General features: G+C 33.4%; 1 protein-coding gene across 1 annotated transcript in view; it reads right to left on the bottom strand.

The window, feature by feature from the left end:
• LOC129230013 (acetoacetyl-CoA synthetase-like) overlaps positions 1-12,681 on the bottom strand; it is a 45,938-nt gene that overhangs the window by 19,786 nt on the left and 13,471 nt on the right. The window contains exons 6-10 of the mRNA XM_054864399.1: positions 11,636-11,733; positions 10,171-10,285; positions 9,076-9,157; positions 2,732-2,885; positions 2,566-2,643 (exon numbers count right to left, since the gene is read on the bottom strand). Of these exons, the coding sequence (XP_054720374.1) occupies positions 2,566-2,643; positions 2,732-2,885; positions 9,076-9,157; positions 10,171-10,285; positions 11,636-11,733 (527 nt within the window). The remainder of the gene's footprint in view (positions 1-2,565; positions 2,644-2,731; positions 2,886-9,075; positions 9,158-10,170; positions 10,286-11,635; positions 11,734-12,681) is intronic.

Raw genomic sequence — 12,681 nt, 5'->3', positions numbered from 1 at the left:
AGAATGAACTTCGTATTTTAAAAAAAATAACTAGCACAACTTTTTCTCATCATTCAACTGACGGTGAGTGCTATGATACATTTTTTCTCCGATTCTTTTTTGATGTAAATTTACTTTTAGTTTCATTCAGTTTGAAAATATTTCCTTATTACTATAACTAGTTTATACTAATCGGTGCTTGTCTTATAATATCAATTTTTGTCCTACTATAATACCAAGATGTTGCGAAATTATTCTTATTAAATTATATTCATGATTTGAGGTTCAGTACTTTCAATATATTCGTCGGGGACGGATTCTTTTGTATTGCTTAAACTAGTGTAGTATATTCAAAAATGTATGTTATACATTGATAAAAAGATCGATGTTTTTTGGTCGATGTAACAATACCGTCGATATTCTAATTTCTAACATCGATGTTTTGAAACATCGATGTTTTGCCATCGATGTCGCACCTCTAAAACACAGGATGACTCGCAAGTACGTTAAGCGGCTCAAGTTTTTGAATGTCTCTTAAGTGAGAGGTAAAATTAGCGAAGTTATATAAGAACTTTTACTGAGACTGTTACTTGTTGAAACCAATCAGCGTTCGCTCTCTGCTGTAATGAATCAAATATACAGATACAATGCTCTACGTTAATGTAGCTAATTTCGATACAGCAGTACACAAATCAAAGACATCGTATTTATCCATAATTTGTCGTTCTTGAGCAAAAGCCAAGCCTAACTCCCATAAGAAAAGAAAAATATTAGAAAAATTATTAGAAGGTCATGAGGTTTGTGGAGACATTTTGCTATATGTTCACAATTACCTAAACTCTGTAAAACTAACTGCTGTAGAGATATAGCCTGCGTTATCCTCAATCACATTTCTTTTGGGCAAAAATCCTTTGCCATCCCATACGAAGCGATGGGCACACTTTTGTGTACCAAACGATAGTTGCCTATTATTATGTGACTTTGCAGTACTCTACAAATGGTGCACTGAAAAAGCCTCCCGCTAAACTCACGCATCCTTTTAGAGCTGTTGAAAAACAGTAGCATGGAAAACGCTTGAAATAATGTGATAATGCATATAATATTCTACATATGTTTCGGTGTTTAGTTTTTTATACTTTATTCTTGGAATAACATACTTCTATTGAATAAAATGAAAACGATGTTTGCAAGATTATTTTATAACCCTTATTTATTTTTTTTTTTTGAACTTCACAAAACTAAACTTACAATATAATCACAAATTTTATCTTTTAAACATAAAGAAATGCTTCGAAAATTCCTTATTAGCAAAAAAATTTTTGAACCAACATTTGAAAAAGAAAATCAAAAGTTAATACATTTATATTGAAAATTCTAACGTGAACTTTTAAAAAATCCTTATTTTTGCGTGCTATACTGGAACCAAAATACGTATGAGAGAAAAACCTTTATTTCACGATATCACGATAATTCCAGGCTTTATTACTCACAATTTTCAACTTGGGAAATTTTTTAAATTTTTTCTGTTAGTCGAAAGAAAAAAAAAAAAAAAAAAAAAAAAAAAAATATATATATATATATATATATATATATATATATATATATAAAATGATTTTGGAAGAAAATTACGAGCTTTATGCTTCGTGCGGGACACCGAAATATTTTTTGATTTGGATGACATTTTTTATGTAAGATGTGGGTTGGTAGAGGCAACATTTTATCAACTTGACCAATTGAATTTCGAAAAAAGTTTTTTTCGATACACCCTAGTATACATGTAATGACAAACGTTTGACTTTGTGCTCCATCGTTCTTTTATGCACTGATGAAGGAGTTTGGTTTTATAACCCCGAAACAGCTGTTTGCAGAGTTTTTTAACTCTTTTTAGTTGATTTTTTTTGTACATGTGTCCACGTTGTCACATTTTTACTTACTACTATTAATTTAATTTTATTTTTTATTCAAAAAACTTTGATAAATAAAATGATTCATTTATGCAATGCATATTACTTATTGTAAGATCAAGCGAGTGTTACATGCTTCAATAAAAACTAAAAAAAAAACTGCCGTATGATTACTTTGAGATTATAGATGTCTTTTCTGGTAAGGTCTCAAAAATGAAGTGCTCATTTAGAGATTTCGTGTGCCAATTCATTTTTAAATCTTTTAAAACCATTCTCAGTGTGTAAAAGTATTCAAAATAAACATGAGAAAAAAAGGTCAATGTAATGTTGAAATCCGCTAAAAGCAAATCAATGTCAAAAATCAGTTAATTAATGAGATAAAAATCCAGCACTTAAAATTTGAAAGTATTGTTTTCAAATGTGTGTTTGTCTGTCGGTCCCCATCATTTTTTTAAAGAATGCATGAAGCTATATTTGCTTATATAAGATTACAAACTGAAATACTTTACAGTAAAAAATCATAAAATAAGGTGTTTTTGTAGAACATTGTAAAATTCGTTCTTACATCGTTTGTTTACATAATCTTGCTGTTAGAAAATTTGATATTGGTATTTAAGACACAAGGCTTTCTTAGTTCTGAATGAATTTCTATATAAAAGTAATCCATCCTTAACCAACTTACCGGTGAAATAGATAGCCAAGTTCTTTCTCTGCATGCATCGCTGTGCAGCCAAAAATCACGTGCCATTGACAAAAGTACCTAAATTAATTACATTAAAATATGGATTACTGTCATTAATTTATTTCATAAAAATTAAATTTCGTTATGAGAGTTTTCTTGGACTTACGGCAGATCCATGTACTAAAGCTTTTGGAAGTCCAGTTGTTCCGGAAGTGTAATTAATAAATATGGGGTGATCTATTGACACCTGTTCAAACTGAAGAGGGGGAACAGATCCATCACTTTCACGTCCCAACGCTAGAAATTCATCCAGCCAGCAACTAAGTAAATTAAATCTATGTTTTAAAATTTGATCATAAATCAAAATTGCTTCCAACATACGTAGGGTGATTAGTACACTGTAACAAATTTCGGAAACGTTTCTGGATATATCGGAAACGTTTCCGAAATAGTAGGAATCCTTCATCCAATAGCGAACTCCTCAATATTCAGAAAGCTTTTTGTTATTTCAAGATATCTAGAAGCGGAAGTGATGACGCAACGCTTCGAAACCTATTTCATCCTTCCAACACAGGCGCCAATGAGTCGGAAATAACGAGAACTTCTTTTTTTTCTTATCTATGGTTGCTGCAGTCAGCAACTGTTTAGCATTGGATTGCTTGTTATTTCATGTCTAGAGAGTAGTAAAATGTGTCGAAACTAAATTTACGCCTTTGCATTTTGGACTGCCCTTGATTTTTTAGACGATGTACGCAGCTATTAAGTTAGTTAATAACCATTTGCTTCTTTACAATTTCCAATGCGACCATAATTAGATATATATTGTGTGTTCAAGCGTGAATAGTTTCAACACCCGTGTTTATACTTAATGAAACGAAACCCTTTGGATTACTTATTCAGTTGTAATGGAGGTACTTAGATTTTCTTCCGCTCATGTTCACTTGTAAGTATTAATGAATATTTTAAAACATGTTGTTATACACATTTATATTTTTGTTGATTTGCATTTGATGAGGCTCCAATTGTAACTGTTTTTGGGTTTATCGAATTAATTTAAAGTTATCCTACATACCTATGTGCGCGGTGTACTATTTGTTGTAACCAACTGAAACTGATTAATTACGCAAAAGAAGTAAGATTTATATTTGAGAAGCAATCACAGAAAAGTTATTTCGAAATACTTGGATGTACATACATTTTGGTTCAAAAAGAAAATAAAATCAATTGTTTAATTCATTAGAAATATGGTAATGCAATTTTTTTCTAGTATTGTAATATGCTTCACAAAAAATGTGCCGGTATAATTTATCTTTTTTTATTATAATTTATTCATTCATTTAAAAATATTTATACCATTAGAAAATGACCATGTTATCTATTAGTAAGAACATAGTTATGAAATTAATTCATCTGCTTATTCATTTTGTTAAATGTGGTTAACAATAAAAAAATTCCTTGACATTAGTTCCGAAAATAACATTTCCTTCGTGGATATACTAGTTTAATGTAGGACAGTCAGGAGGAATGAGTCAGTGGCAAAAATGGAACAGTTGCATTTACATGCTGAAATAAAAAGTAATATTATTTCATGTCATCGTTTTAAAAGTGATCAGTTTTTAAATACTATGTTATTAATATGCAATGCACATATGGTGAGAAGACGAGGGGCGTTCACTACGCAGACTGTGCCACTGACATTTTCAAGGGGTTGCTTTTTTTAAGGTGGGGGGCGCTTTATATCATTTTATGGGTGCACCATCACTCTTATGGTGTGGGGGGGGGGGACTCTCTTATATATGAAATGGAATAATCATGTAATAGAGTTCAATATTTTAATAAATAAAATATATAATGCATTTTGCGCACACTCTAAATCAGTAACCTATTTTGATTAAGTATCTATATTTGTGATAAACTGGAAAAGGGCAAGAACAGAAGAATAAACCCGAATGGTTCCTGCAGGGGAACTTTGGTGTCATATTTAAATTCATCAATTTCTCTGTTGGTACTTTTCGGTACACTTTGTTCGTCAAAGAAATTGACTTGACGTGAACGAATTTCGGAACGCAAAGTGTAGGTAAGTTCTGTCAAATTTTATCCGAAAATAAAAGCTATCAAGTTTGATACAAGATATGTTTTTAAGTTCTGCATTAAAAATACAATATGTTGATAATTTTGTCTTGAAAATATTGAGAGAAAAACTGAAGTTTAATATTGTTTAACAAACAATCCCACTTTTGAGAAAGTACTCCCCTTCCCTCCCCCGACGATTTTGTGATTATGAATGAAACTACTATATTATTTCATAAATTTTCAAAAATTTATAACTGTGCATATGTTATGCTGTTAACTATGCTATTTGTCATTAGAAATTCAGGAAAAAAAAATCCACGAATGATTCTAAAATTGCTTATTTCATTGCTCTTAGATATGAAAAAATTGAAACTGATATGGCATGCAATACTATAGTAAAGAATTATTTTTTAGAAAAAATCACGGAAAAAGGATTCCGAAATTCTCAGAAACGTTTTTGAAAATTGTTTGGAGAATTCCGAAATACTCGGAAACGTTTTCGAAACTTTCATGAACCACAGCTGCACGGAATACTCAGAAACATTTCTGGAAATTACGGAAAGAGGATTCCGAAATACTCAGAAACGTTTCTGAAAATTACAGAAAGAGGATTCCAAAATACTCAGAAACATTTCTGGAAATTATAGAAAGAGGATTCCGAAATACTCAGACACGTTTCTGGACATTACAGAAAGAGGATTCCGAAATACTCAGACACGTTTCCGGACATTATAGAAAGAGAATTCCGAAATACTCAGAAACGTTTTTGAAAATTTCATGAACCGCAGCTGCACGATATACTCAGAAACGTTTCCGAATTTTTTTTAGAGTGTAAAAAAGCTGATCATAATTTTTTATATGTGAATTAAAAAATCAAGTCACAGGTCAAAATGGTTCTCTCAACTCATTACATCCCAAAATTTCAGGAAATTTTCGGTGCATTTGACAAAATGCCTGAGAGAAATATGCTCCGATTAAACTTTTCGTCAAATTTAATAAATTTTTCGTCAGGTTCACGAAAATTTCGTGAGACAAGAGCATGAGTTTTTGACCCAGTGAAGGAAATAATTGTCATAAATGACGAAATACGTCTAAAAACTGAAAAATCCTCGAAATTGAGTTAATTGAGTTCAATTCGTTGAAGAGAACTGGATTGAATTTTTAAGTAGCTCTTTCAGCAGCAGAACACTTCAGAAGATAACTTTTCTGAGAAAATTCCAAATTTACTTTTATTGTAATAGTAGAAAATCGCTCGTCAAGGTATGACGGGTTAACATTGCTTCTACATTCGAACGAAGCAATTTCTCGTTTGGTGATATTTTGATAGTTGATATTTTAACCGTAGCTCCAGTGGATTACCCCTAAACTCTAGTAGATAACGTTAATTGTTGAACACTTTTTTGTTTCTTCATTCTCCTAAAATGAGTCTTGCCAGTAAAACGGTGATGATAGTACGAATTTTTATGAATCTATATTCGTCTCTGGTGACCTCAGCGTTGCTCGATCAGTGAATTCGCTATTATATATGTGAGGATGTTTGCAGAGTAGAAGAAAGAAGAACGACAGTGAGACAAGTCATAAAAGAATGAGGGTAACCATTTTATGAAAAAATCAAACCTGAAACTCTGATTACAAGCTAAATGCTTGACTGTTGATTCAAGGATTCGGCTTTTTTAAATTTAAGGAAAAAAATGTCTTCGTGGAAGACTTCTTCGCATTTTAATCTGAATCTACAGTTGAAAATATCCAGCAGCATAGCTTTGTTTCATATGGGTTGTTTGATAATTGGTGGTTTGATAATCATAGCTAATAACAGTTACGTTTTTTTACTTTCTTCTATATCTAATACAGTCGACTCCCGCTACAACGCGATCCGACTAACGCGAAAGGGCTATAACGCGAGTTTTTCACGAGTGAAGGATTTTAGAGCTAACGCGAATTTCTCGTTGACAACACGATTTCGTTTTTGGAAGGAAGTATCGGGTATCGGCTTTGTTATTGGCTATTAAATATTGATTTCGTGAATGTTATTACATCCCTGTAGCATCACTGACAGCAGCGAAAGTTCTCATACCAAACTACTCTACGTATTGCGTTGTTAGTGCATCAAATAACAACTCAACATCTTTCTTTTTTTTTAATTCTAATTATTAAAGTTGATGAAATAGAATGACGCCTTCGTGCGCTGTTTCATCCAAAGTTTAAAGATAGGAAAAAAAGAAAGTTCCTGCCAAAAAAGAAAAAAAAAGAGTTAAGATTCTCGATACGCTTGAACAAAACGTCGACGGTAGCACGAAAATAAGCATGAGTGAATCTTTCATAAGTATAATTAAAAGTCAAAACGACAGAACTTAGACTTCAGAACTTAGTTCAGTATTGAATTGCAGAGTAGTGTTTAAGCAAAGTAAATATGAACTATGAAAATGGAAGCTGCTCTTATACTGTCATAAAATGGAAATGTTATAAAAGACAAGGCGAAGCAACCGTGTTTAAAAATATATTGAAAAAGAAAGAAGCATAAATCATCACCATCTTTATTTTTCAACTCATGAATATTATTACTGTATCTACTGTACAGTGTTATAGTGCAGCATTTTATTATTACTACATACTGTGCGTGCCGTGTTGTTTTATTTTAAGTCTTTTCCTCCTGTTGATCATTCATTTTGTGCAACTTTAAGTATTTTATGTTGAATTAAACGGCTTTTTTTGATTTTTAAAACAGTAAAAGTTCAGTTCTTTATGTAAGAAACTAATGTATAGTTGAGGAATACTTTAAAGCAGTTTAAGGGGTGTTAAACAGTGTCTAAAAGAATTTGGTGTGTTTCTAAAAAAAATGTATACGTGACATTTCTCTAGAACGCGAAATTTCAACTTACGCGAGGAGTCTTGGAACGTATACCTCGCATAAGTCGGGACTCGACTGTATATAGAAGAAAGTATTGGATTCGTGCAAATTTTCAAATTTCGAATTTTGACGGATTCGAACGTTTTGAGGTGCGCTCAGTCCATTTCGACCATTTTTGGAAAATGTCTGTCAGTGTGTGTGTGTGTGTGTGTGTGTGTATCACGTATGTGTGTGACCAGTTTTTTGTGGCCACTCTACAGCAAAAACTAATGCATAAAATCGAACGAAATTTAGTACACATATGTGCTGCTATGTGAACTTGTGTCCATTGGTTTTTGGCGCGTATTCCTTCATTGCATTGCATTGCACCCCGAAGCCCCCCTTGCCCGCCGCGTTTGCAGTTTACCAGTTTTAGATGCCCAAAATGACTCGGACAAATGGGGCCACAGGGACAGTTCAACCCCGACTCGACCTCATAGGAAAAGACGCGCTTTTGCCGACAGTCTGAAACCGGGTGGAGCAATTTGACGTTTCTTGAGTTATTCGTGCCTGCTATTCCCAGTGAAGTAACTTTCGGAATCAAACAAAACTTGGTCCATATGTTGCTCTTAACGGGTACAGGTGCGGATTAAATTTTGGTGTTAATAGCTCAAAGAGGAGTTGAGCTATAGAACGTTTCTTGTCGTCAATTGTGACTGTTGTATCTCGGATATAATAAACGGAAACAAAGAGAAATTTATCGATAAGTAGCCCTTAGAGGGTATAAGAGCTGATTCTATTTTCGCGTCAACAGCTGAAACGGGGGTAGCGCAATCCAACGTTCTTTTTTTTCCATTGTGAGTGCCATGTCTCAAAAAGTAATGCTACGTTCTGGATGAAATTTGGAATAAATGTGAATCCATATGTAAACAGGCGTTGGTTCAATTTTGGCGCCAATCGCTTCGTGGGGGGCTGATTTTTTTTAGTGAATAAAAATAGCTTTATAATTGCAACAATAAGAAAGATAATTCGTAATAGACTGTAGTCTGCATAGTTTGCGTGATTTTAACTGTCGGAAAATAACCAGAAATTCGCGATGATTTAAACTTTTTAACTGTTGCCATCTTGTGTTTGTTAACAAATGAATCTTCGTAAGAAAGATATAGAAGAAAGTTTTGTGATGTCCACAACATACTAGTTTAAAAATGTCATCTACCAAAGAATGCTGCGTTTTGAGGCCAGTATTTTACAATTTGGATTCGTGTGCGTTATCTATGGATTCCGAGTGAAGTCCAGATAAACTCGGCAATAGTAGCGAAGTTGAAAATTTTTAATTGAAGTCAGTTATTTATATTTTATAGCAAAAGTAATTGTGCTCATTCTTGTCACAAGAAAAAAATTCTTAATCTATTTTAGAATAAGTTGGAAGAAATGTTAAAACAGAAATCGATTGAAATGCATCATACAATGACAACTACATCTGAGATGTTTATATTTTCTTTGATTTTAAGTTTAAACGAAAAGAATAAGTAATTTAAACTTCAAAGCCATTTAGTTTTTCATGTGTTACATAATTTTCATAATATTGTTAAGCAAAAGAAAATGCTCACCTGTTTCTGATGCCACTAATGTCTTTCTGTTTTGAATTTTCTTTAGAGGGGACTATAACCACCTTTTCCAGTGATGGAAGACCTATAAATGCATATTATAAAACTTAAAACACTGAAGAACTTATAACTAACTCCGTTTGCTTTAACTTTATAATTGCAGTCTATTGTCGGTATCTTAAATGTTCCTTTATCTCAAAGTTTTAATTCGGTCAAAAATTAATTTAGTTTCTTCAATACAAGGTTGTCTCTTTATCTCGAACGTACTCTTTTTAAGGCGAAGTTTTAATGAAAGTTTGGTTTTCATTTATGCAAAAAAATGCGGCCAAAATGGGATTTTTTTTTTCTTGTCAGCTTCAATGAGGAGGATAAATAATATATAATAGTGCCCGTTATGCGCACTGTTGCAAGACTCCGTGAAAAGTAGCCGATTATGCTACTTTTTCCGTGGCTGGCGACCTAGAATTTCATTGCTGGCAAATCTTTGAAAAACCTAAAATTTTGTAAAAATTGAAAAAGTAGTCTTTATTTTTTGGATAGCTCAAATAATCGCGCTTTTAGTACAAAAGACGATTATACATCTTTTCTGTATAAACGTCTATATGCATTATGTTCTGTTCGACTGAAACAGTAGTCGAAACCGCTTTAAGAACTGTTTCATAAACAGCGATGATAACGAAGATATCTTTTACCATTCTTTGTAAAGATATTTTTATGTAGTGTGTACTGATATTTAGTTTTATCCAAACAATAAGTGTTATAATCTATCCACTATGCACTATTCCTAAAAAAGAAGAAAAAATCTTTAGGAAAGCTAGAAAAATAGCTACCGATAATTTGGAACTACCGATAACTCGAAGGATTTAGCGAGTATTTAGCGGAAAGCGTTCCAGGTATTTACTGGCATACTTTACTGGCAGAAATTGGGAACATCAGCTGCCCGTTATTTTCCAGGAACGTTTCTGAACTGCTTTTATAGTGTGAGGTACAGATATATCGGGCGATTCATGTGTGCTAACAATATATTTGCTGAACAAATTACTCTATGATCGATGAAAAAAAAAAATCAAACACGAAGCAGAATGTTAATTAAATCACCTTTAGCAATTTCTGCCACTTTATGAAGCATTTCTTTTTCTTCTTGATCATGCAAAAATCTGTCAATGGTGAACATGATTTTTGGCTTGACTTGTTTAAATCGGTTAAGCACAGCCTGAAAAAGATATATTATTGCTTTTGTAGTTCGCCCACACATACATACATACACGCGCACAAAAGGTAGATTAACGCGTAAGTGTTACAAGAAGTAAATTTAGTGTTCTGCTATTTAGTGAGGAAAATAAGTAAAATATACGTATATACACACTGCTGTGGTAAAACAACCGGCATACGCATACGTATGCAAATAATAGATTTATAGACCCAATATTGTCGACAGAGTGCTGTACTGGTTAGACGCTGGTCTCCTACACCCAAAGACGCAGGCTTGGTCCTGACTCTCGTTGGTTTACTTTTAAGATGCAGAAAATCGACAGCGTCCATGTGGTATGGCTATGCGGCATGTAAACGATCCCTCGAGTACTCGTTTGGCATGGAGTATCTCTTGTCAAAATTCAATTCCTAGTGCTGGATTGCATCAAATAGAACCCAAGTGCCTCCATCTATTGGGGAAACTGGGCGTCGAAATTATCATGGCAATGGCATCCCACTGATAGTGGTGCTACGTGAAAGAGTGTTTGCTATGCCGGGGGGTGGCACTAGGTCTGCAAAAGGCATTGCCTCTACCGCAGCCCCATTAGAAAAAAAAATCAATATGGTTAATATGAAACGATCAGCAGTTCCTACATCAGACCACACGAATTTGGCAAGGTTTCTAGACTGGATACTTCTGATACGATGGCAAGTTACATGATTTAAGTGAATTTGATCATGGTGTTTTGATTGGTGCGCGTGAAAGGGGCCATAGCCTCTCCGAGGTTTAAATAAAAGTAGATTTTCTCCTACTACCATTCTTGGAGTGTACCGTTGATATAAAGAATCTGGGGAAACATTGAACCTCAGACATCACGTCGGCTAGAAAAAATTATGAAATAACTTAACCAAAGATGACTGACGAGTATTAATAAAGAGGACAGATGAGCAACCCTCCTACAAATTGCTCCATAATTTAATGCTAGACTATCAACAAGTGCCAGTGGAATAATTGTTTAACAGACTTTCAGGGATATGGGCTTTCAGAACATTAACTTCTTTTTATCTCCAGATAGAATGCAGGACTAGTATGCCATAAAAAATAAATTTAAAAAAAAAGATGTGCGTAGAAATAGAATGTTAATAAATCGGTAAGCCAATTCCACATTAATGAAAAGTACTCTCTTTTTAATAGTAAATGAAATGATAATTTATAATTTAGAAAAATCTAATCCCCCTGGCACTGAATAAAAATATTTTCTGGGTTTTCTTTCTTTCCGTGAGGCTTAGTTAAAATCAAAACCTAAACTGCAACTACCGTTAGTTTAAATAAGTAAAAATTACATTAAAATTCAAAAACACAATTGATTACTTGTGCTCCAAGCAGTGGCAGAGCTCCCGTCCAAATCGCTGCCATACTAGTGACTCCAAGGCATGCGAAAACTGCTTCCTTCCGGTTAGACATATAGCCTGCAATTAAAAGTCAATATTACTGAAACGTAAGTGTAATTCATTATTATTTGTTTATTATTTAGTGAAAATGGATGTATGTATGTGTGTATGTTCCACAAACAAATTCAGTTTACGTTGGATCTTTGACAAATTTGGCACAGTGGTCTTTTGGTGCTCAAGAACTCACATGGGGGTTCCTCATACAAATTCAGTTTAAGCCGAATTTTTGTCAAATTTTGATAAAAAGGTCCTTTGATGCTCAAAAATTTATAGGGGAAGGGGTTCTCCAGAAAATTCGTGAAACTGTGTTTACGCCTATTAATAACAATAACTGAAATTTTTAGAAGTTTAAAAAATCGAAAGTGCTCTAAATTGAAATTTTGATTTATAAAATAGCTATTTTCTACAATTTGACCGGAATTTTTCTACTTTTTTTTGTTTAACTTTGACTATTGAACATGCGTCAATTCAAGCAATTTTTATTTCCGAGATGGACCGTGCAACATCGGGAAACGCAGTTAGTTTTCATTAAAACAATGTGTAGGTCACTCTTACGAAAATAATACGAATCATGTGTGACACTACTGAATTTCGTATATCAGTTTCAATAATTTCCGCCATCTTTTTTTTTCTCAGGCTCTCTATGTATAATAAAGTATCATTGATTTGTATATAACTATAGTGTGTGTAACGTGAATTTGCGTGTCAAGGCCAAATAACTTTTCGACTCTCCCCACTTTTCCTCTTCGGATTGTCATGGTAACGGCACTATGAAATTTTCCCCCAGGCTGCTTCTGCAAAAGTTATGTGTTGCAAAGACAACGTGGGGAAAAAGTTTATAGTGCCGTAACCATAACAACAAGAAAGGGAACAGGCTGGAAAGTGAGAATATTATTTATTCTTAACACGCCGATTCTCGTTACATAGACTTCAATTTCTGAAGGCATTTTAAATATTTTGATCACT

This window comes from Uloborus diversus, chromosome 9 (assembly GCF_026930045.1).
Source record: "Uloborus diversus isolate 005 chromosome 9, Udiv.v.3.1, whole genome shotgun sequence".
In the NCBI taxonomy this organism is placed as follows: domain Eukaryota; kingdom Metazoa; phylum Arthropoda; class Arachnida; order Araneae; family Uloboridae; genus Uloborus; species Uloborus diversus.
Note: the sequence above shows the minus strand (reverse complement) of the source record. Positions and strands in the feature narration are given on the sequence as shown.